The sequence below is a fragment of the Glycine soja genome, chromosome 10 (genome assembly GCF_004193775.1).
Source record: "Glycine soja cultivar W05 chromosome 10, ASM419377v2, whole genome shotgun sequence".
Classification (NCBI taxonomy): Eukaryota; Viridiplantae; Streptophyta; class Magnoliopsida; order Fabales; family Fabaceae; genus Glycine; species Glycine soja.
The window spans coordinates 3,639,524-3,659,977 of NC_041011.1; the positions used below are offsets into that span (position 1 = coordinate 3,639,524).

The following is a 20,454-nucleotide window of genomic DNA, read 5'->3' on the forward strand; positions in this document are numbered from 1 at the left end:
GCATGAACATCCGACCCTTAGCAACCAGACTCTCAACTAGCAGGTTATTTCTAACCTATTATTATTCGAATATACTGTCATCGTTTTATCTCTTTGGCCGGTATTCAATTATCTACAAAGCTACAACTCATCTCTAAGTAATAATTATCTACTAGCTTTTATCTTCAATCTATATATTATCTACAATATTATTTGTAAGTCATCTTTATCTACAAGTCGATAATTATTTTCAAGCGCTGCTACGTCACCGTAACAGCTCGTATCAACAAGGACCCGCAACTCCCTCTCCACACTATAAGTACAAAGTTTCCTTGTATTCTTTGATACACACCTACTCACATACGAATACATATACTCATTCATACTCTCCTAACTCAGGTACTTATTTGGATGTCGGAGTCTTTTGTTTTACAAGTTTTCCCTCTTGTCCTCCTAACAAAGGTCACTCTTAGTCTGATGTGTGAAATCCAGGAGCGCACCTTAGCCATGTCTCTATTCTGATGTGTACTAGTTATGGATTTTGATAAGTACATAAACTTAATTAGTTGACATCAGTAACAAAATACATGCACTAACAATACATTAAACTTAAAAGTTTCTAATATTGTTATTGCATAACTTGAAAGGATGATCTGCCACTTTTTTCTTTGACGTCTATTATAATTATATAGGTGGTCACCAACTGAGTAGAGAAAATATAAAGCATTGTAGTTCTAGTTGTTATACCTCTCATGTTTGTATACTTGTGAATGATCTATTTAAGATTTGACAAACTAATTTTTTTATTTGAGAACCTACCTCTGTCTTGCCTCCTCTTGAATCTTGATTCCTCTATGACAAGTTAACATTATAAATACAATTATAATTATAATACATTATAGTAAATATTTACAATAACAAAACCATAAACTTATAAATCTAATTTGTTGTTGGTACATATATCTTGTTATTGATGTCAACTACTTTTGAAGAATAAAAATATTAATAAGTTGTTAAATTATAAATATATTTTTCAGTAATTTTATTCTCTATGTTCACCTAAACATCAATTTCGTAACATTTTTTTTCATGCATACCACGTAAGTGAGTTCCCCAATGTTACTTGACAAAATTTAATCCTAGGAGAGATTGACCTCACTATTTACACTTTCAGAGATTAAATTTCATTGTTTGATATTTCAAAGATAAATTTATTAGGGCCTTACACTTTCAAAATGAAAATAATTATTTATCTTTTTATTATTATTATTATTATTATTATACACAAGAAGCAAAAGAGCTTATTCGAAAACGATGGCGTCGTGCACTTGTTCTTCTTCCCTTCTCCTTGTGAATCCTCCGCCGAGCACTTCCCGCCACCACGCGATCCGCCGAAACCTGAGAATGTCCCTTAACAACAACGATTCAAAGCTGAACCCTTCTTCTCTGCTGAATTCCGTCACCAAATTACTATGGGGCCAATCGCTCCCGCCGGGGCTCCTCGTCGCCACCGTCCGCACCGCCTGGAACTCCACGTGGCACCTCATGATGTCGCAGCTCGCCCCCTCCGACTCCTCAGGCGGCTACTCCCGCCCCGCCTCCAAATTCCGCTTCTCCTCAACCACCCCTTCCCAGGGCAGCAGCCTCCACCTCTACGTGGGCCTGGCATGCCCATGGGCCCACCGCACCCTCATAGTGCGCGCGCTGAAGGGCCTGGAAGACGCCGTGCCCGTCTCGGTGGCGTCGCCGGGCCTCGACGGCTCCTGGGAGTTCAAACGGGCCGGTGGGCCCGACACAAATACAATTGCTCCGAGTTTGGATAGAGCGAATGGATGCAACACGTTGAAGGAAGTTTATAGGCTTCGGAGAGGTGGGTACGATGGAAGATCCACAGTTCCAATGCTATGGGATAAGGGTTCTAAAGACGTTGTCTGCAACGAGAGCTACGATATAATTCACTTGTTCAATTCCGAATTAAACAGCGTAGCTCAAAACCCAGGGTTGGATCTCTCACCCCCTCAATTGAAGAAACAGATTGAGGAATGGTATCAAATCATATATCCAAATGTTAACAACGGAGTTTATAGGTTAGTCAGTAGTCAACAATTAACAACAACTGAGAATTGAAAAATTCTGGCAAGACTCGCAAAACTAGTTGAAAAGTTAATCTTGAAAGCTTGAAAATGGGTGTTGAAGTAGCTGAGAATGTAAAATGATAAAAGTTGGATTTTTTTTTTTTTTGTAATTGCAGGTGTGGATTTGCGCAGAGTCAAGAAGCTTATGATAGAGCGGTGAATGACTTGTTTTCTACATTGGACAAGTTGGAGGATCACTTGGCTAATTCCCGTTACTTATGTGGAGACACATTGACTCTTGTGGATATTTGCTTATTTACTACTCTGATTAGGTTTGATCTTGCGTATAACGTTCTTTTTAAATGCACTAAGAAGAAGCTGTGTGAGTATACCAATCTACATGCCTACATGCGTGACATTTATCAGGTAGATGAAGATTTTCAAATTATCTACCCATCAATTTTTGTGTTGTTGATTATAATTTCGTGCTGAATACTGTGTGGTACGTGGTGATGGCATTTGACAGATTCCGAAGGTGGCAGCTACTTGCAATTTTACTGAGATTATGGATGGTTACTACAAAATCCTTTTTCCTCTGAATCCAGGGAGCATTAGACCCGCTATGCCTTCTACTTCTGAGCATGAAAGCCTTTGCAGGCCTCATGGAAGGGAATCACTGTCATCAGCTACACTAGCATTTGTAAAATAGTCATAAGTGAACCACCTCACAGAACTAAAGTAAAATCCCTCGTCTGTTTGTGATAGTGAAATAATGTTTAACATGCGGTTTCTTTCAATTGTTGCAACTTGCAAATATAGCACTTCTACTTAAATGTTATCATGTACTTTATGTAACGCCTAAATTAGTTCCTAAATCAACCTACCTTTCAGTTTCATCTTGAGTTCTCCCAAGCAAGGCCTAATTCCCCTTCTATTCCTACTGTGGCTGATTACAATATGAATATCTCATACATGATACATATTACATACACCTGATACAAATGACATTGTCTAAAAATTTTAAAGAGTAAATATTAAAAAGCAGCATGATAAAAATTAATAAATTTAATTAAAACACATACTGTTTATCTTAAATTAAACTCATGGTTAATTTTTGTACCAAGAAGAAAAACTCATGGTCAATTTATTTATAAAAGTCATCAACTCATCTCTCACGTACACGTAACATTTTGCTCACTGATGCAACAAAAAATGCTAGTTCTCCATTACTGTGATATAATGTGATACAGTTATAAAAAAATAGAGTAACAATAATAACTTCAAAACAAAGGCATATGCTTCTAACAGATATTTCATAACATAATATTCCAACTCAGTGGGACGATATTAACAAAATATTTCCAAGCCCTACAAACGCTGCAGTTAAAAACTAAAATATTCACCTTCACTAGTAACAAGTATCAAAATAAATTAACCTCTATCCGTCTTTTTCTTTTTCGCAAACATCCATTTTGATCTTGTCTGAGTTAGAACCTCTAATAATAAGAATACCAAAATAAATCCCACAATGAACGCTAACTCTTTACTTTCGTAGGCCAGTCTGCCTATAATAGTTTTCAAAGATCTGTACAAAATAACGAGTCTCCCAACCTTTAACTAAAAAAAAAACACCACTTGTAGTAAACTCGGCCTCATTACATCTCATCCAGCGCACAGTGAGACAACAAAATTGGTTTCACGGAGAAAGGCTATCATCCTGCAATTGACGAAGATCTAAAAGATCCTGCGTCAATAAAGGGCAAAATTTTAACTTTATTACTGAAATTACAACTCACAATGAAAGTTATTAATAGGGTTCCATGTTACATGACATCAACCAGACACAGATGTGATGAAAATATGAATAGCATCTATCAATAAAAGCCCAGCCCAATACTGAAGTGGAGCATTATATTTCTTAATTATCATTGTGGGCTTGTGGTGTTGAAACATGAAATAAACCATACAAATCAAAGTAGTGAACAAAGCATATGAATTGACAGTGTCCAAAGAAAAGTTGAAAGAGCACATTCTTAATGATGAAAAGCAAAAAGAATTTGCAAATGACCCAACAGCTGTAGATTGAACTTACTGCTTGATCTCTTCATGTTCCTGCAGAATTTACTGCCACATCTGCACTGGAACAGCTTGACAGGATGATCATGGTCATCAAAGTCAATGCCATAATCCTGCAGAAACAAATTAGCTTTTCTAAAGAAAAATTGATTCCAAGATTAATTAAATTGAATTACAGAAAATGAGAAGACACAAGTCTGTATAACCATACTTGATTCATAAAAAAAAAAAAAAAACTCAATGGTCTGCCAACTACTCAATATTTGTTAATTCAATAGCCATAAAAAAACTACAAAATAATTTCTACCATGAATAAATCAAATTATCTTGACCTTGATAGTCGTTGCTAATTTGCTCGCTACTCAAAGAAAAAGAACAATTAATAAGCATCACAAAGAATTGAAGATATTTACATAACCAAACTTACCCATGTTAGCTCCTCCTGCGCTGCTATTTTTCTTGAAGTGAAAAAGGCAAACTGCACATGTTAACACGTTAAAAGCATCAGAAAGCAAAATATGCTAGTTTATGACCAGGATGGACCTTCAAAGATTTAATAGCTTCTCACGTGATAGTAATAATGACCAGGATCCTCAACTTCAACAGGGATCTCAATCAAGTTTGCATCAGAACATCTGGAAAAATGAAATAGAATCATTATAAATCATCTAAATATTCAATTTCCAGATAATGTGCCAAATGTCTGCCAAACCACTCTTTAATAAAAGTTCATATTAAGGAGAACACAGTGAGAACTGAGAAGTATCAAACCTTTACCATACACAATCAACCATCAGAATCTTGTTCATATAAATCATAATTCATAAATTATACCAAATTTAATGACATTTTCCCAATAATGATCTTTTTTGCTTCATAGGTTGTAAAGTTAAATACCAAATACCCATATGAAGCATCAGATTTCAAAAATGAATGCAAATATCTTTGTCCATAGAAATTATAAATCAAATAACTATTTAAATGAATATTTGTCTTCAGTTTTTCTCAGTATCAATAATCAGCACAATTAAGTAATGCATGTCAATAGAACTGTAGTAGCAAGAGGTTTTACTGAAACAAAACTGACATTTATTCAAGGATAAATTGCCAAGAAGTTATTTGTTTAAAACATGGCAACCAAAGTTAGAGCTGTAGGGTTTCAACATTTTGAGGCTCATAATTGACTCAATAAATTTGTTGTCTGCTTGCCTATTCCTGAACCTTAGAGAGCCAAATTTATAACAATAGGTGAGAAATTCATTACCTGTGATTGATAAACCTAGCAGTGTTTCCAAAAGAAGCTGCATCCAAGCATAAAGCTTCTTCGTCCTTCACATATCCTGAATCCCAATTTGCATCCAGTAGAACTGGGTATGTATATTTCCCATTTTCAGTGCATTTCATGCTCCTCTCATGCAACTCTTTAATGGATAATATTTCTCCAACAAACTCGCACACAAATGCACCTTTTGGCAGGTCCTCTAAGGTACGAAGACCCCATCCTTTTCCTTCTGAAGTAAAAAATGCCTAAGTTCCAGACATTTATTAGAGAAAACATTTTAATAACGCCCAAGATATAACTTAGGAATATAAACCGTTAATCAACATTGAAATTTGTTTACAAGTGACAGATTACTTAAACACCAACCTGCAAATTGTAAGTTATTCCTCGCTGGATAACCCGATTTCCACACTGTTTCCCACAACCACATTTGCTCCAACATTCTTTAATAAACTTCCTCTTTAAGTGTCCTTTACACGGTTCTAAACAACCATCATTCTTGGATCTTTCAAGTGGACAATTTTTGCAATAGTAGAAATGTTGTTGAGGGTTGCGACTGATTGCAATGCACTCTTCCAAGAATTCTTCCTTCAGTAGGCCCTCAGTATTGTATGCAAATTTACCACCAGTTTTATTTGCACAAGCACAGGTAGTAGACAAGACACAATTGCCCATACAAGTTGAACAACAATCCTCACCACCAATACGTGATAGAGAAATATTAACATAAGCATCTTGGAACACAAGGTTTTGGGGTATGTAGTTAAAAGATGGTGCGAAATCACTAGTAGTTTCGTTCACCCATGGAATTTCAACATTTTCTTCTCCTTTTGTAAGGTCATTAGCATCATGAAAAGACCTTATATCACCAACTGTAAGCTGATGCTGTGGAACAAACACTAAACTTTGTGAATTTGGAGACATAGGATCTTCCAGATCCTTTCTGACATTACTTTGCAAAAAATCATTTGTTCCGTCCATCTTGGAAACCAGTACAGCATCACTCAGACCATTCGGGTGGGCTAGAGGAAGGATACTTCGGGGAGAAACCAAAGCATCAGAAGACTTAACATTGATGGATCCGTTTGAAAAGTGAGAAGATCTGTCCAAATCTTTATTTCCTACCACACTCAGTGTGTCAGGTGCATGTGGTTCCTTCAACACATCAACACTGGACCTTATCGTAGAACCCTCTTGTGACTTATCATTTCTGAATTCCAACATGCAATCACATATATCTCTCAACAGATTCTTCACAGAGAAATTTGGGTCAGTGATTTTATATGATTGCAGACATTTATCCTCCATCATTTCTATAAGTTGATCTTGACTAGGCATATGAAAATCTGATCCCCAAAGAGCTGGGCTGCAGCTCAAAGAAAGTTTTACCTCTCCAAGAGTTGATGAGGCTATCTCTACATCACAAGTCCTTTCTCCATTTGAGGTACGAATAACATCTTCATCTACAACTCCATCTCTGCTTTGTGATGATGCCACAGTAGCACGACCACTGTGTTTTCCAGCTACACCATTCTTAATTGACCAGTTCCTTACACTTGATGATTCTGAGAGGAAGAGAAATCATTAAGCAACCTCTTTACAGAATGAATGTTAATTGGCAACATAATAGCTAAAAAACTGGCAACACAATAGTTAAAAGAATAACTGAGACAAAAGTAACATGTTATCTGCATTTAGACGGAGTCAGAAGAGAGAACCCTGGCTATATTTACATTAAAAAAAACAACGGAGATCATAAATCATCTTTTGAGTTATGACAGTTTCTAGAAACACATAAATTGGTAAATACTTGGATATTGTATATGCTAATTAGAGCATATAAAGTGGTCAGTGCCTGACTTCTATGAGTAGAAAACTGGGGGGTGTATTGGATTAGGATTATAAAAGACTATTTTGACATAAAAAAATCATGTGGATTTTAAAAGACTTTGTAAAAATGTAATGACTTTTAAGATTTTTTTTAAAAACTTTTATGATTAGGATTTTGTAGTTCAGATTTTTATGGATTTACAAAATATGAATTCATAAGATTTGAAAGAATATTATGAATTTTTAAGATTTTAAAGGACTCCATGAATTTTTAAAAAATTCAAAAGTATTGATAAATTTTGCCCACCTAACACTTTAAATAAAACACATCTTATACAAACAATCCTAAAGCTGTTACATTACATAACAAATTAATTTTCCTAGCATATTTACAAGCACAATAGATTCATTCCCCTTCAATCATCATGTTAATTGTATAAAAGTTATATACCACAATGTCTGCCAATAGTATGGATACTTGTGTTATTCCCACAATAACAATCTCACTGAACAAAAAACATGTCTAACAATTGTTTCAAACCTCATTCATATATTTATCCACTTGCACATGAGTTAGCTTCTCACGTTCATTAAAACTATATATTTCTCATGTTCATATATATTCACATTCATTTATATGTATAAGCACATAGTCAAGATACCCCACAAATTCAAAGAATTGGAAAAATCTCTCATATGGTCGAAAGAGTAAAAAAATTATGAATGTTTAACAAAGAGACAGGGGATTATGTGTGATGGAAAAGAAAAACATGTCAATTTGCAAGAAAAGAAAGAAAGAAAGTCCCATTAAAGCTCAAGGGTTTGGGTGAGATTTTTTAGTATATATTTTCTCATAAAAAGTCTCATGAAATCCATTAAAATGCATCATAAGAAAGAATCCATCGAAATTTGTATACTTTTGAATACCAGAAGACTTTTTTTAAGTTGTAAAAAATCTTAATTGAATACCAACGGACTTTATTGAATTTCTTAAAAAATCCTAATGGTCTTGATGGAATACCACAAGACTTATTTCTATTATTTAAAAATCTTGATTGAATACCACAAGACTTATTTCTATTATTTAAAATCCTAATTGAATACACTCCCCATAATGTGAAGCAATAATGCAAACACCATACCAAATTTGTACATTGTCTTCAATATTCTTGTGATGGATGGTAGCATTAAATATTTTCCTGTACTTTCATACAAAAGCAATTTCTCTCGAATACACAATGCTACTAAGCAAATACTGGACCATGTTTGGTTGCAGTTTGGACATCCCAAACCTCAAGGTTTGGAGAGTTTCAACCACAACTAACATGTTTCAACCACAACCACAACATCCATGGTTTGAATGAAACTGGGAAAATATTGCTTGTCTGATGGGTAAAGCAATGGGTTGAAAACTATAATCCAAACATGCCAGTTGCAAATAATATGCCATGCCGCTAAAAACAAAAGGAAAAATTCAATGAGGGAATAGTCCATTGAATACCAGGAGGAATCACTGCAATGGGCATCTCGTAATCAGGCATTTCATCAATAGGCTCGTCCTTGGGTATGATTGGTGTCTGAGTATGGGGCATTTGGTTGTTTGGCAATAGAAATCTCCCAGGTTCAACTGTTGGCTCTCTAGACGGTATAGATTGGGATACTCTTTCAGATGTAAGTCTTCTTCCTCTATGATAAACTTCGGGTGATGCAGGTTGCTTTCCCTTATCAACAATGCAATCTTGTGGTGGAAGTGAACATGCTTCAATCCTTGGATTCCCATCAGAAGACACTGGTTTGTTTTGAAGCTTCTTCCTAGAAGATGCATTATCATCTAATTTAAGTCTTTTTGATGGAGGGCTGGGGGCACTGTTAGCCAGAGGATGCAAAGGCTGACTCTCTTGGCCTTGTAATCGCAACCTTTTCAAAGGTCGGGCTGTTTCAATATGCATCTGAGCCTCTTCACACTCTGTCTCTGCTTCCTGGTTGTTTTGAAGGGAAGAAGACAAAGAATGACGAGCGTTATGTACATTGGCTGCCTGGCTTTTCTTTTTCAGTTCGGGCACCTGATAGATAAAATCCATCCATGGAAGTAAGGATGCAGAAGAAACGGAGCATGCACGCACGTGTGTGTGTGGGTATCAGAGAGAGAGAGCACATAAAGTGGGAAACACACCATTTTATCGTCATCCTCAAATATAGCATCTGCTAGAACTCTATAGTTCTCTGCCTCAATAAGTTCCCAATTTTTTTCATACACTTTGAGGAGTTTCTTTAACACTGATTTCACTCTCAAATCATCAATTCCAAGACTTGACATAGCACGACATGCCGCAAGTGCTCTTTCTTTTTGACTCGGCGTTGGCACCATTTTATAATCAGCCAACAGTTACTTTCACCACAGGTTCCCAAATGTAAAACACCCTTAAATTTCAAAGATTTCTGAGAAGAGAAATACAATATAAAATATATGAGAAATTAAGCCAGAAGACCTAAACATTCTTTAGGCAGTAACTTAGAAAGAAGAAGCTTGGAGAACACTGAAATATCAGCTATCCAGTTTTTCAAAAATCAGAAAAATTAGGTACATAAACCAAAACCCAGACAATAACTAAGAAATTCAATGATAAGAAAACTCTGTATCTTGGACATATAAATACAATATCTCATACGATCAATATTCTTTCTAATACGAAAGCCTGCCGTAAGTAGTGGAATATGACCCTTTCTATTTCTAGGTTTCTTTGTTTACAATAAAATACCCAAAAGGAATCAATGAGACAAGTGAACTTTTCAACATCCCTATCATCATAATCTTTCAATCCTAGACTTGAAATTCAAAGAGGTAAAAATAGATAAAACTACATACATTTACATATAACTTAATAAGGCAACCACTGTTCACATGATCGTAACATTTAAAGAGTTGAAAGACAATGCAGGTGCTTTGTGCTCCTCACGCAATATGTGGGGAGGAAAAGGGACAATGCTGACAAACGTAAGTGCAATAAGTCGAATGAAGTGAGTGAAATGAAAGAACACAGAAACGCACTGAAATTTTTTGAGCTAAATTTTGAAAAGGCATTTTATCACAGTCTCTGTAGTAAAAAAAAAAAAACATGCAATGGGAAATTGGCACACAACAAACAATGATCTTACCAGTCGAAACTTGAATACTTACTCCAACAATCAAAACCTGGAATCAACACAAAAAGAAAACATTTTTCACTGTAAAAAACGAGAAAACCAGAAGGATCGTGGAACAAGGAAAAAATGGAAGGAAGAGTAACTGAGAGAGAGAGAAGAGAGTGTAGTCGCTGGCGAGCAAAAGCTCTTATTGGAAAGTGGTGAAGTCGAAGCGAAAGAGGGAAAAACAAAACAAAACAAATTAGAGAACCGAAGACGAAAAGTTTCTGAATGCTGACCAACATTTTTTGATTGTTGCGAGGAAATGGAGGGACCGAAATAAGGCTCAGTCACTGAGTTAACACTCTAGTTTTAAATTTAATTATTTCTCAGCAATTCGGTTAGCAGGAATCTTTAAACAAACTTGGTATCTAAATTCAGTAAATTGGGTTTTTTTTAATAAATATTTCGTGTTGTTAATTTAATCATTTAAAAATATTAATAGGACTCTAATAATTGGCAAAATAAATCGGATAAGCCAGAAACCAGACTGAGCTGGAATGAACAGAATCTTTAATCAAACTTCAAAATATAAAATATAAACTAACTTGATCCGGTCCATTTTTTACACTCTTTTTGTATGTAAGAAGGGAGAAAAAATTGGACAAGAGAGAAATGAAAAAAAAAAGATCTTTTTTTGGTTATTTGGTTTGAAGAAAATAAAACTGAAATTAGGAAGAAATAATATTACTAGCTTTTTTTGTGAGTTTTTTCTGTTTACCAGAAGAAAAGAAAGATGAGAGAAAAAAAATTGTGTATAAAATATTAGGTTTAATTATATTTGTGTCCTTATATTTTTATTAATTTTCGATTTTAATCCTTTATAACAAAATTTAGTAATATCAGTTCATAATTTTTTTCATTTTATTTTTAGGAATAAATGACTATTTTGGTCCCTGTGTAAATTAATGACAATTTAATTCATGAATATGTATAAAGTGCAATAATTACATATGTTATATTACATGTCCTAAATATAAGTAATATAATACAAAGAATTGATGATCACATTTAATATTATCATAAATTTAAAATTTATTTCAAAAGTGTCATTAATTTTAAATGTTGTAAGTGATGGTCTCATGTTAATACTCATAGTCCAATGAGTGAATGTCTAATAGATATAGTTAGCAATAAATTAAGGATAAAAAGATATTTAACTCTAAATAAGTTTGAAAACTAATCATTGTTGCTTATGATTAAAATCAAAGAAAAATATCATTTGTTACTTATATATAGGATGGAGGTAGTATAATTTAATGATAAATTAGTTCCCTAAATTTTATAACTTAATATCAAGTTGGTTTTTGATGGTTACTTCCTTTGTTCTTATTTATAAGACTCAAGTTTGAAATGATGTTTAATCCTTTTTATAAGACTCAATTTATAATGTTTCTTGCATTAATTATTGACAATGATAGTTTTTTGATAAAGTTATAAATTTAAGACAAATATGTTTCTATCAACTTAATTAATCTCGATGAATTAGTTACTTGAATCTTATATATAGAAACAGAGGAAGCATAACTTGATAACAAAATAGTTTCACCAATGACTTGTTATATCATTGATGAGTCTGGAAAAACAATCACATGTATTTTCTTTAGTAATTTATGTTTTTAATCCTTAAACAACTAATTTGATGTCATCAATTAATCTAGACATATAAGAGATTGAAAACACAATTTTCCAAACAAAATTATATGATTGTCTTGTCAAACTCGTGGTGATGTGACAAAATATTAGACTATTAGCATTATTGTTATGTCATTAGTTAATGTTATTACTTGGGTTATGTATGACAAAATTAACTAAAGAGTTAATTTAAAACAAAAAAAGTTATTGATAACTAAAAGATATTAAACTAACTTATTAAATCATAAGTGTTCCATAAATTTTTATGTTGAAGTAGCTAAATAATATAAAGTGATGGAAATATAAATATTTTTATGATATTTTTATATAATTTTTAATTTTATTTTATGGAAAAAAAATATTTTGAGGACTTATAATTTTAATATTTTTTTATTAATTTTTATTTATAAACAAAATTTATAGTTTCAATTATTACATTTTTATTCATATTGTATTCCATTATTAATCTTGTATTGTATCTTAAAATATTTGTAATTAAACATAAAATAAACAAAAGCAAGCATACAAAGTAGGTATTATATTTTTATTATGTTAATCAACATGATACTTAAAATAAATTATTTAGTATAACATTATTAAAAATACTAAAACATTAACATTTATCTTGCCAATTTCGTTAAGTATAATGCTAAAACTATAAGTTTAATATTATAAATAGTACTACAATAGTAAAAACAAATGGTGGAATATAGAAAATATAAAACATAATAACAAAAATAAAATAAACTTTTCATATATCATTATTAATATCTTGACGTATAATGTTGAAATAATAAATAATTAGTGTAATTGTTAAATTAAAAAAAATTAATAAATCCTAGGAGTACTAAAAATTTGTTTTATTTAAAAAGTATAATAAGAAATTTTAATAAATATTTTAAGGAAAAATATAAAAATTTAATAGTTAAAAGTTAGAGTTTTAAAAAATATTACTTGAAATAATATTTTAAAAAACCATAAAAGCTACTAAAAAATTATTTACCAAATAAGCAAATTTTTTTCGGCTAATAAACAACTATTTCCTAAAATGATTTACCGAACAATACATTTTGGGTGCTTGGTTTACCATTGCAAAGTCAAACGGGATTTCACACATTCATAGGCACCTAATACATGAATCAGATGAAGCTTTAAAAGAATGTTGGTTAGGTTGGGTTGAAGCTAACCAAACATGCTTATAGTCTTGATAGCAAAGGTTAAAATTATTAACAATGGAAAAGTATGAGAAGAAAAATGCTAAAAATTTTGGTTGGGAATTAAAAAACAAAAATCCAAAAAAGTTTAAGAACAAAAAATATTAAACCCATTCATATTTTATATGTTTTATGAATAATGAAACCTTTTAAAAAAATTTATTACCATTGTATTTGAAGGGTTATATACAATAGTTTAAGTTTCTAGCAACTAATTAATATATCATTAATGATTTCATGGTAAAATTATATTAATTTAACAGATATATATATATATATATATATATATATATATATATATATATATATATATATATGCTTAATTATAGTTTTTACAATTTATCAAAAAATATATGCAATTGATAAAATAATGAAACGTCAAATAAAAATCGTAACAATTAGAAAAATGTAAATAGATAGACTTAATTGCACGTTTAATTCTTTAAGTGTCCTAATTTTATGATTTTGGTCTTTTGTCATTCTAATTGTGCTAAATAGATGACTACCTTCCTCCATAAAAATACTATGAGCACTCCTCCTTCTTCCTCCTTTTCTACTCATCGTTGACTATGAGCATTGTCAGCACTCAACTGATCAACAATCATGAACATTCCAAACCTCGAAGACTCCAAAAGTTCAACCTTGCAAGCCCAAAATCGTTGATTCTTAACAATAAATCACAATCGACCAATTATGGGTTTTATTTTTTAAAGGGTCAAACCTGAAAACAAAAATTAGGGGTTTTATTATTTCGGGTCAAATAAGGAGAAACATAAATGTTTAAGCCTAAGAAAAGTCTCAAGTCTTATATAATATATATTATGGGGGAAACTGCACCATTGCCTCCCTAGCTTCTTCTCCGTTTTCTATTTTGTTTTTGCTAGTTCAAGTTTCAGATTGAATATTAAATTAATAATTGCATTTCAAACCAACTCGGGAAATCTAGAATGGAGTTCTTAAAATTGATGTTATAAAGATTGTTGCTCTCTACTGAATCTGACGCTTTGGGTGCACCTTCCAAACTATTGGAACAAAACTGGCTGGAACGAGCGAAGTACTTGGTTCAAGATTGATGAGTCAACGTTAATATTTAACACTCAATCTCTCAATTAGGATTATGGGACAAAAATTACCAACTTTTCAAAGTTAAAAAACTAAATATCTTAATTTTAAAATAAAAGGACAAAAATTACCAATTACAAAAATAGAGGAACAAAATTATATTTTAACCTTATTATTTAGAAAAACTGTTTATTTTTTTACTGAATTTAGAAAAACTGTCAAATAATAAAACTCATCATTCACCAATTTTTTTTATAGTGAAACTCATTAAAATAGAAAACAATCCGTATAGTTTCATAATTTTCATTAAATTCAAATAAATAACATGCATGTTTGTTTCATTGATGCATTACCTTCCACCAACTTTTTTGTGAAGGAACCCAAGTGTTAGCTATGCGGTGAGATGCATCGGAATTGATGCTGCCATAAATTGAACGGGAAAACAAACATAGCTACTAATGTTTGGAAAAATACGTTCGAGAATATAATAGCTCTCAACAAACAAACAATTTAAGAAACCAAGAGCAGCAAACCCCAATTTATCAACATCGGATCGCTGATGTGTGAAAATAGACCAATGGAATGGATTATTGAAATGCAACCTCGTGAATTGAAAAACAAACAAATTTTGTTGTGGAACATCAAGCTGACCCATGTATAATTTTCATCTCTTAAATTTCCAAATTCATGATTTTGATTTCCTTAATTTTTAATTACAACATTTGATTCTTCTATTTTATAAATTGATGATTTTGATTCCCAAGTAGATTATTAACTAATAATTATAATTATTAGAAATATTAAATTAATTATAAATTAAATAAAAATTATTACTCATTAAAAAAATTAATAAAAGACTATTAACTTTAATGTAATGTTGATATCTGAGAAATCATGTGTGACAAAAGAGGTATAAGAGATGTTTGTGGAAAAGAGAAGGAACACAATGTAGTGAAAAATTAAAATTAATAATTTTTTTAATAATTAATGGTTTTAATTAATTTATAATTAATTTAATAGGACCAAAATCATGAATTTGAGAAATCAAGAGGACCCGAAATAGTAATCTAGCCTTCATTATACCATTCTGTCAAATGCTCCTCCGTAAGTTATTTTCCATACTCCAGGAATGGTTGTTTAGTGTTTTCCCCAATTGGAACAATCAGCCAATCCTAAAACTACTTCCTCTCCATTTTTTCTCTAATTCCAAAACCCATGTGAATTGACACAAGAATCAGAAACCACCAGACCCCAACGCAGCATCAGTAGCAACTGGCACTTTGATAGTGCTGGTCATAACCAACCACATAAACCACAGATCTAGTGGACAATAATATCCTCCAAGTAACAAAAATCGGTTTTGGTGGCAGTGAGCCTATATAGAGCAATGAAGTGACAGTACAGTGGAAGATAGAAGATTCTTATTAAATCAGCCAAGCAGAGGAAACGGTTTGAACTTCAACAGGAAAAGAAATCACAAGAGATGATGGATAAAATTGAAATGATACTTGAATTTGGATCATGTGACAAAAACATATCCCCACAAGAGATTATGTTTATTTGTAATAAAGTGAAAGAATTTAACAGCGCCCCACCATCAATAAAAGAATTCAAGCTCCCCATGTCTCCCCCACCTTCCCTTTCCAAATCAATCTCCAATGCCAAGCACCGTATTTGTAGCCAAAACTACTCTTGACAGTTACCAAATCATAAACTATAGAAGTGTGTCTCAAAAACAATCCCCAAAAGAAAAAAGGAACAGTTAAGCTTGATCTTCAGTATGTAACTAGTCTAAACATATGGAATATGATCTTAATTGTAGCTAAATATCATTCAATTTAGGATATGAAGCCCATTTTCAAGTAACAAGGTCATCACAAAATAGAAATAACGCATACTGAAATAGAATCATTCTACTAAGCAGCAGGTAAATTACACTCAGCAACCCGCGTTTTAACAACTAATGACATATGGTAAATCGTAGGAATACACAAAACTCCTCAAAGTAAGGTTTTAATCAAAATCCAGAACAGTTAAAAAAAATTATTGCAACCGTAAACCCTAAAAGCAAGAAATCTGATCTGAGAGAAAACCTCAAATTTTCATTTGGGGGCGGGGGTGCCGAGGAGGCTGGCCTGCTGGAGCTCGAGGTCGTTGAGCTGCTGCTCGCGGTCCATCTCGACGATCAGAGGGACGACGAGGACGAGGAAGGTGGTGCCGGCGATCCACGCGGCCTTGCCGGTGCTGCGGAGGAGCTTCTTGGCGACGAATGCGGCGTCGACGGCGGCTTCCTTGCCGCGGGTGACGATGGAGGAGCGCGAGATCTTCGCCAGGACGGAGCCTGAGTTGTTGCTTGGTCTTTCTGGGAGTGAGACTCCACCTCTTCGGGACGCCATGGGAATCAATCAATCAATCAATCAATTAGGGTTCTTCGCAATTTTGTTCTCACCCTAATTCTACAGCACTCACCACTCTCTCTTCTCCTTATACCCTTCTTATACCCTATAGTGTGACGTGGATACTACTGTTACCGTGCGATTTCACGCCAATTATAATTATATTTTTTATTTTTTTTATAAAATGTATCATTGCATTATTATTATTATTTAAATTTATTTTTAGTATTATTTATTGATTTTTTAAAGATGATTTTATATATTATGGAATAATTTTAAATTATTAGAATGACAGTAATTTTTTATATTGTATTTAAGAAAAAATTGTGAACAAAAAACATTACAAAAAAAGAAAATATATTCAGAATAAAAAATAAACTGATTTTTTTATTTGTAATAATTAGGATTATCTCCTCTCTTTTTTATGAGTCTTAATAATTTTAAGAGTGATTTGGAAAAATAATATGAATTATCAAATAAATTCAATTATACTAATTAAATAATTTTTTTTGTGAAATAATTAAAGGAATTTAGGATATTTTTATATATATTTGAATCATAAATTTGAAAATGTTTCATCTAGTATATTTTTTTTTTAATTATATGATTATTATTAAATTATTGCGTAATTTTTCATTTATTATTATTAACATAAAAAAATAGAATTCAAAAGTTTCAACATACAATAAATTTTAAAATAATATTTTTGCAATTAGCTAACAGTATCATGGAGTGCTCCACCTTACCTAATCGCTAATGGAACCACCAGAATCCACTTTACCTATATGTAACCGCCATTAGGTTTTTCATACATTAAGATTCTGCTTTTATAAGTAAAATGCCATAGTTCTTAGTACCAGTGTACCACTCATGTGATCTGAATTCTGAACAATTGGACCGACTTGGTGTTCAAGTAAAGAAATATAATTGCCACTTTTCAGTTTTTCTTGTTTTTTTTTTTACTTCTTCTTTACTCATTTAACAGCAACGGCTTGGTTGTTGTGCATAGAGGCTGCCCTATATAAACCACAACAAGTTTCAACTTTTGAAGGGTTCCATTTTTTCAACACCAAATCTATTCCAAACTCTGATTTTAAACAGCACATATAAGTGAGTTTCCTTCACACATCTTCTCTATTGCAATGCTTAACAGAATCGTGTCAAAGTTCCCTTGTTCTATGTTCTTTCACTTTGCTTTTAACCAATCAAACTACAAATGATATTTGACACCATGTTCATATAGTTGCAATTGGGAAACCATCCTTTGGAATTTTCAATTACAAAAATGGCAGAAGATCCCTTTTCGTTTCATCCATTTTTCAATTCTTGTTAACAACGTACAATATTTTATTTGGTTGTCATTCTGTGTATAGTTCTTGTCACTAGTATATATCATACAGTGTTAATCATTTCCCCCCACCTTTTATTTATGAACTTGTGTTGTTTTTTGAAGTGAATCCAAAGGTGAAAGTGAGAGTCCCAGAGCAAGAAGAAGAACTTGTTCATCCGGAAAACAATAGTGGAACTTGGATGTTTTCAAAGTTAATTGAGTTACTATACTTTAAAGGTAATTCCTTTGAATGTAGTTGGATTTGGTTTGTTTTAGCCACAATGTCTATCTCTTACCCTTGCAAATTTCTTTTCTTGAATTGTCTTCTAACATAACACTAAGTTCTTATCTTTGAGATCAGAAGAGAAGAATCAGAATCAGAATGAATGTCCACCCTCAATTTCCGAAAGCACAAAGGCTTGTACTCAACATGTAATAATGAGATCCACCCCTTCAACTAAAGGTTGAGATCTCCCTCACATATCTCTTTAACATTGCTTCTTTTGGTAAAGGTAGAAACTGGAGTAGATTTTGATGATGTTTCAACTTCCACAGGATTATTCAAGAGTATCAAACGAGTTGGTGAGAGTCCAAAAGTAAATGCAAGAGCTTGTTCTGTTATACGCCCACGTGCAGTCTTATCTAGTCCCGGTAATTGTTATTAGTGGGAAGAGAAAAATGCTAGTAATACACTCTCTTAACACTATTTTGAACTCATTATCTATCATTAGATGCGTTAGAGAATCTGTTGTTAGTACTTCTCTTGGTGGAAATTTCATGTTATGTGAAGATAGCACAAAAAGTTGGAAACATAAACTGTTATCTTTTTTTCTCCTAAGATACATGTTTTCACATCCAGCCAATATTCTAATAAATGGTATGAACTATCATTTTGCTTTCAGAAAATGATGGATTAATTGGAAGCATAAATGACTTGAACAACAGTGTATCTTCAGCTCGCAGAAAGAACGATGCAAAAGTGAAGATAGAAGGCCAAGCTAAAGTTTTGTCTATTCAGGTGAAGGAAGGAAAATATTCGGACAAGGAGGAATGTGAGGCATTCAACAAAGGCAAAACTCCTTCCAAAGTGCATGTTAGAAACTTTTAATATTTAAGAGGCCATGCTTGAAAGAAGAGACATCAAAGAAGGTTCATTGAGTTGGGCTTTTATAATTACAATTTGAAATAGGAAATTCTTATGAGAGTGAAGTTTTGGCCGATCATACATGCCAGTGCTTCTTTAGAGTGTTCTGTATTTTTAAAAAATCTGACAATTTGTAATTTTGTGTGAATTGACAATATCTTAACGAGTTTAATTATTTTCAACAGGAAACACTAGTTGTTTCTCTTTCTATTACGAGCTCAGATATCCATCTTTTGTTTTTTTAGTTTTTATTTTATATTTAGTATTATTTTTTTGTCTCTATGTTTCACTTTTCATGGTCAAGTAACACTATTATGGAAGGGAAAGTTAAAAAATTATAACTAAAATCTACTTCAGCTGGCGGATAAATTTGTTTATGATATCCAGAAGAAATTGTTTTCTTAGGTAGTCTGGTAAAGTAAACACTGGAATCTTAACATTTTCTTAAGTTATATACAGTAGACATAGCACATGATGCAGAAAGATCCAGAAAACCCCAGCACTAGATGCCTGCTAGCATAGTTGAATCATATTAGCTGCCTCTTCAATCATATTGAAATGTGTTGTCTATCCTTTCTATCTATTCACAACTTTCTTGAGCGCCCCTTAAAATTTACTTCATTATTTGTGTGCATGGACAAAAAATAAGTTGATAAAACAAAGAAAAATCTTCCTTTTGTAATTAATGTCATGACTCTGTTATTATATTCTAAGGATATGAGAAAAACGAGAAAAAACTAAAAAGGTTAATTAAAAAAGAGTGATTCACAATTAATTGAAGCAGGTGCTCCCACTGAAATTGTAGGATTGCACCCAACATCCTCCGTGCAGAAAGTTTGCGATTTGAATTTTGAAGTCTCAGAACTTCAGTGCTATCAAGCAAATAATGGGAAAAAAATCAATATAACATAATCACAAACCTTGAGTAACTTTGATATTTTTAATTTGGTTGCTGTGTCACAAGGTAAATATACAGTACCTACAAAAGGTCACAGCCAATATGGATCATAAAGTTGGAAAATAGAAATAAATGCCACAGATAGGGTACAACACACACAAACAGAAATCAACTTGTGGCATTACAACGTAGAACTTTCTGAAGTAGAGGAGATATTACAAGCAGGTTCTAGTGTAGGGGAAATGGTGTTTCCATTTCTGGTTAATTAAAAAAAAAAATCTGTGTATATACTTTCTGCACTTAAAGAGGTTCCAATGTCCTAAAGACCAGCCATTGTTTCCAATCACAAA

At 32.5% G+C, this 20,454-nt stretch overlaps 4 protein-coding genes across 6 annotated transcripts; 2 read left to right on the forward strand and 2 right to left on the reverse strand.

Moving 5' to 3' along the window:
- Positions 1-1,256: 1,256 nt before the first annotated feature.
- On the forward strand, positions 1,257-2,950 carry LOC114369393 (glutathionyl-hydroquinone reductase YqjG). The gene is made up of 3 exons (XM_028326624.1): positions 1,257-2,066; positions 2,231-2,480; positions 2,581-2,950. Exons 1-3 carry the CDS (start codon positions 1,294-1,296, stop codon positions 2,761-2,763), a joined length of 1,206 nt encoding a protein of 401 aa, XP_028182425.1. The 5' UTR covers positions 1,257-1,293; the 3' UTR covers positions 2,764-2,950.
- Positions 2,951-3,350: 400 nt separating this feature from the next.
- Positions 3,351-10,696, reverse strand: LOC114370305 (probable inactive histone-lysine N-methyltransferase SUVR2). 3 transcript variants are annotated; one of them, XM_028327614.1, is made up of 10 exons: positions 10,530-10,696; positions 10,399-10,435; positions 9,416-9,681; positions 8,744-9,305; positions 5,779-6,977; positions 5,395-5,657; positions 4,699-4,765; positions 4,558-4,608; positions 4,147-4,243; positions 3,351-3,798 (listed from the first exon to the last, which is right to left on the reverse strand). In XM_028327614.1, the coding sequence occupies exons 3-10, from the start codon at positions 9,608-9,610 to the stop codon at positions 3,767-3,769; spliced, it is 2,466 nt and encodes an 821-aa protein (XP_028183415.1). In that variant the 5' UTR covers positions 9,611-9,681; positions 10,399-10,435; positions 10,530-10,696; the 3' UTR covers positions 3,351-3,766. The 3 variants fall into 3 exon arrangements, with proteins under 3 accessions (XP_028183415.1, XP_028183414.1, XP_028183416.1); XM_028327613.1 differs by having other exon boundaries at positions 10,399-10,696; XM_028327615.1 differs by lacking the exons at positions 3,351-3,798; positions 4,147-4,243; positions 4,558-4,608; positions 4,699-4,765 and having other exon boundaries at positions 5,482-5,641; positions 10,399-10,696.
- Positions 10,697-16,143: 5,447 nt separating this feature from the next.
- LOC114370092 (mitochondrial import receptor subunit TOM9-2-like) lies at positions 16,144-16,815 on the reverse strand. Its single transcript, XM_028327376.1, has one exon. The coding sequence runs from the start codon at positions 16,730-16,732 to the stop codon at positions 16,439-16,441; it is 294 nt and encodes a 97-aa protein (XP_028183177.1). The 5' UTR covers positions 16,733-16,815; the 3' UTR covers positions 16,144-16,438.
- Positions 16,816-17,620: 805 nt separating this feature from the next.
- Positions 17,621-19,419, forward strand: LOC114370930. Its single transcript, XM_028328333.1, has 5 exons — positions 17,621-17,842; positions 18,186-18,299; positions 18,424-18,525; positions 18,618-18,713; positions 18,965-19,419. Coding segments are annotated over exons 1-5 (519 nt in total). The 5' UTR covers positions 17,621-17,841; the 3' UTR covers positions 19,171-19,419.
- Positions 19,420-20,454: the final 1,035 nt, after the last annotated feature.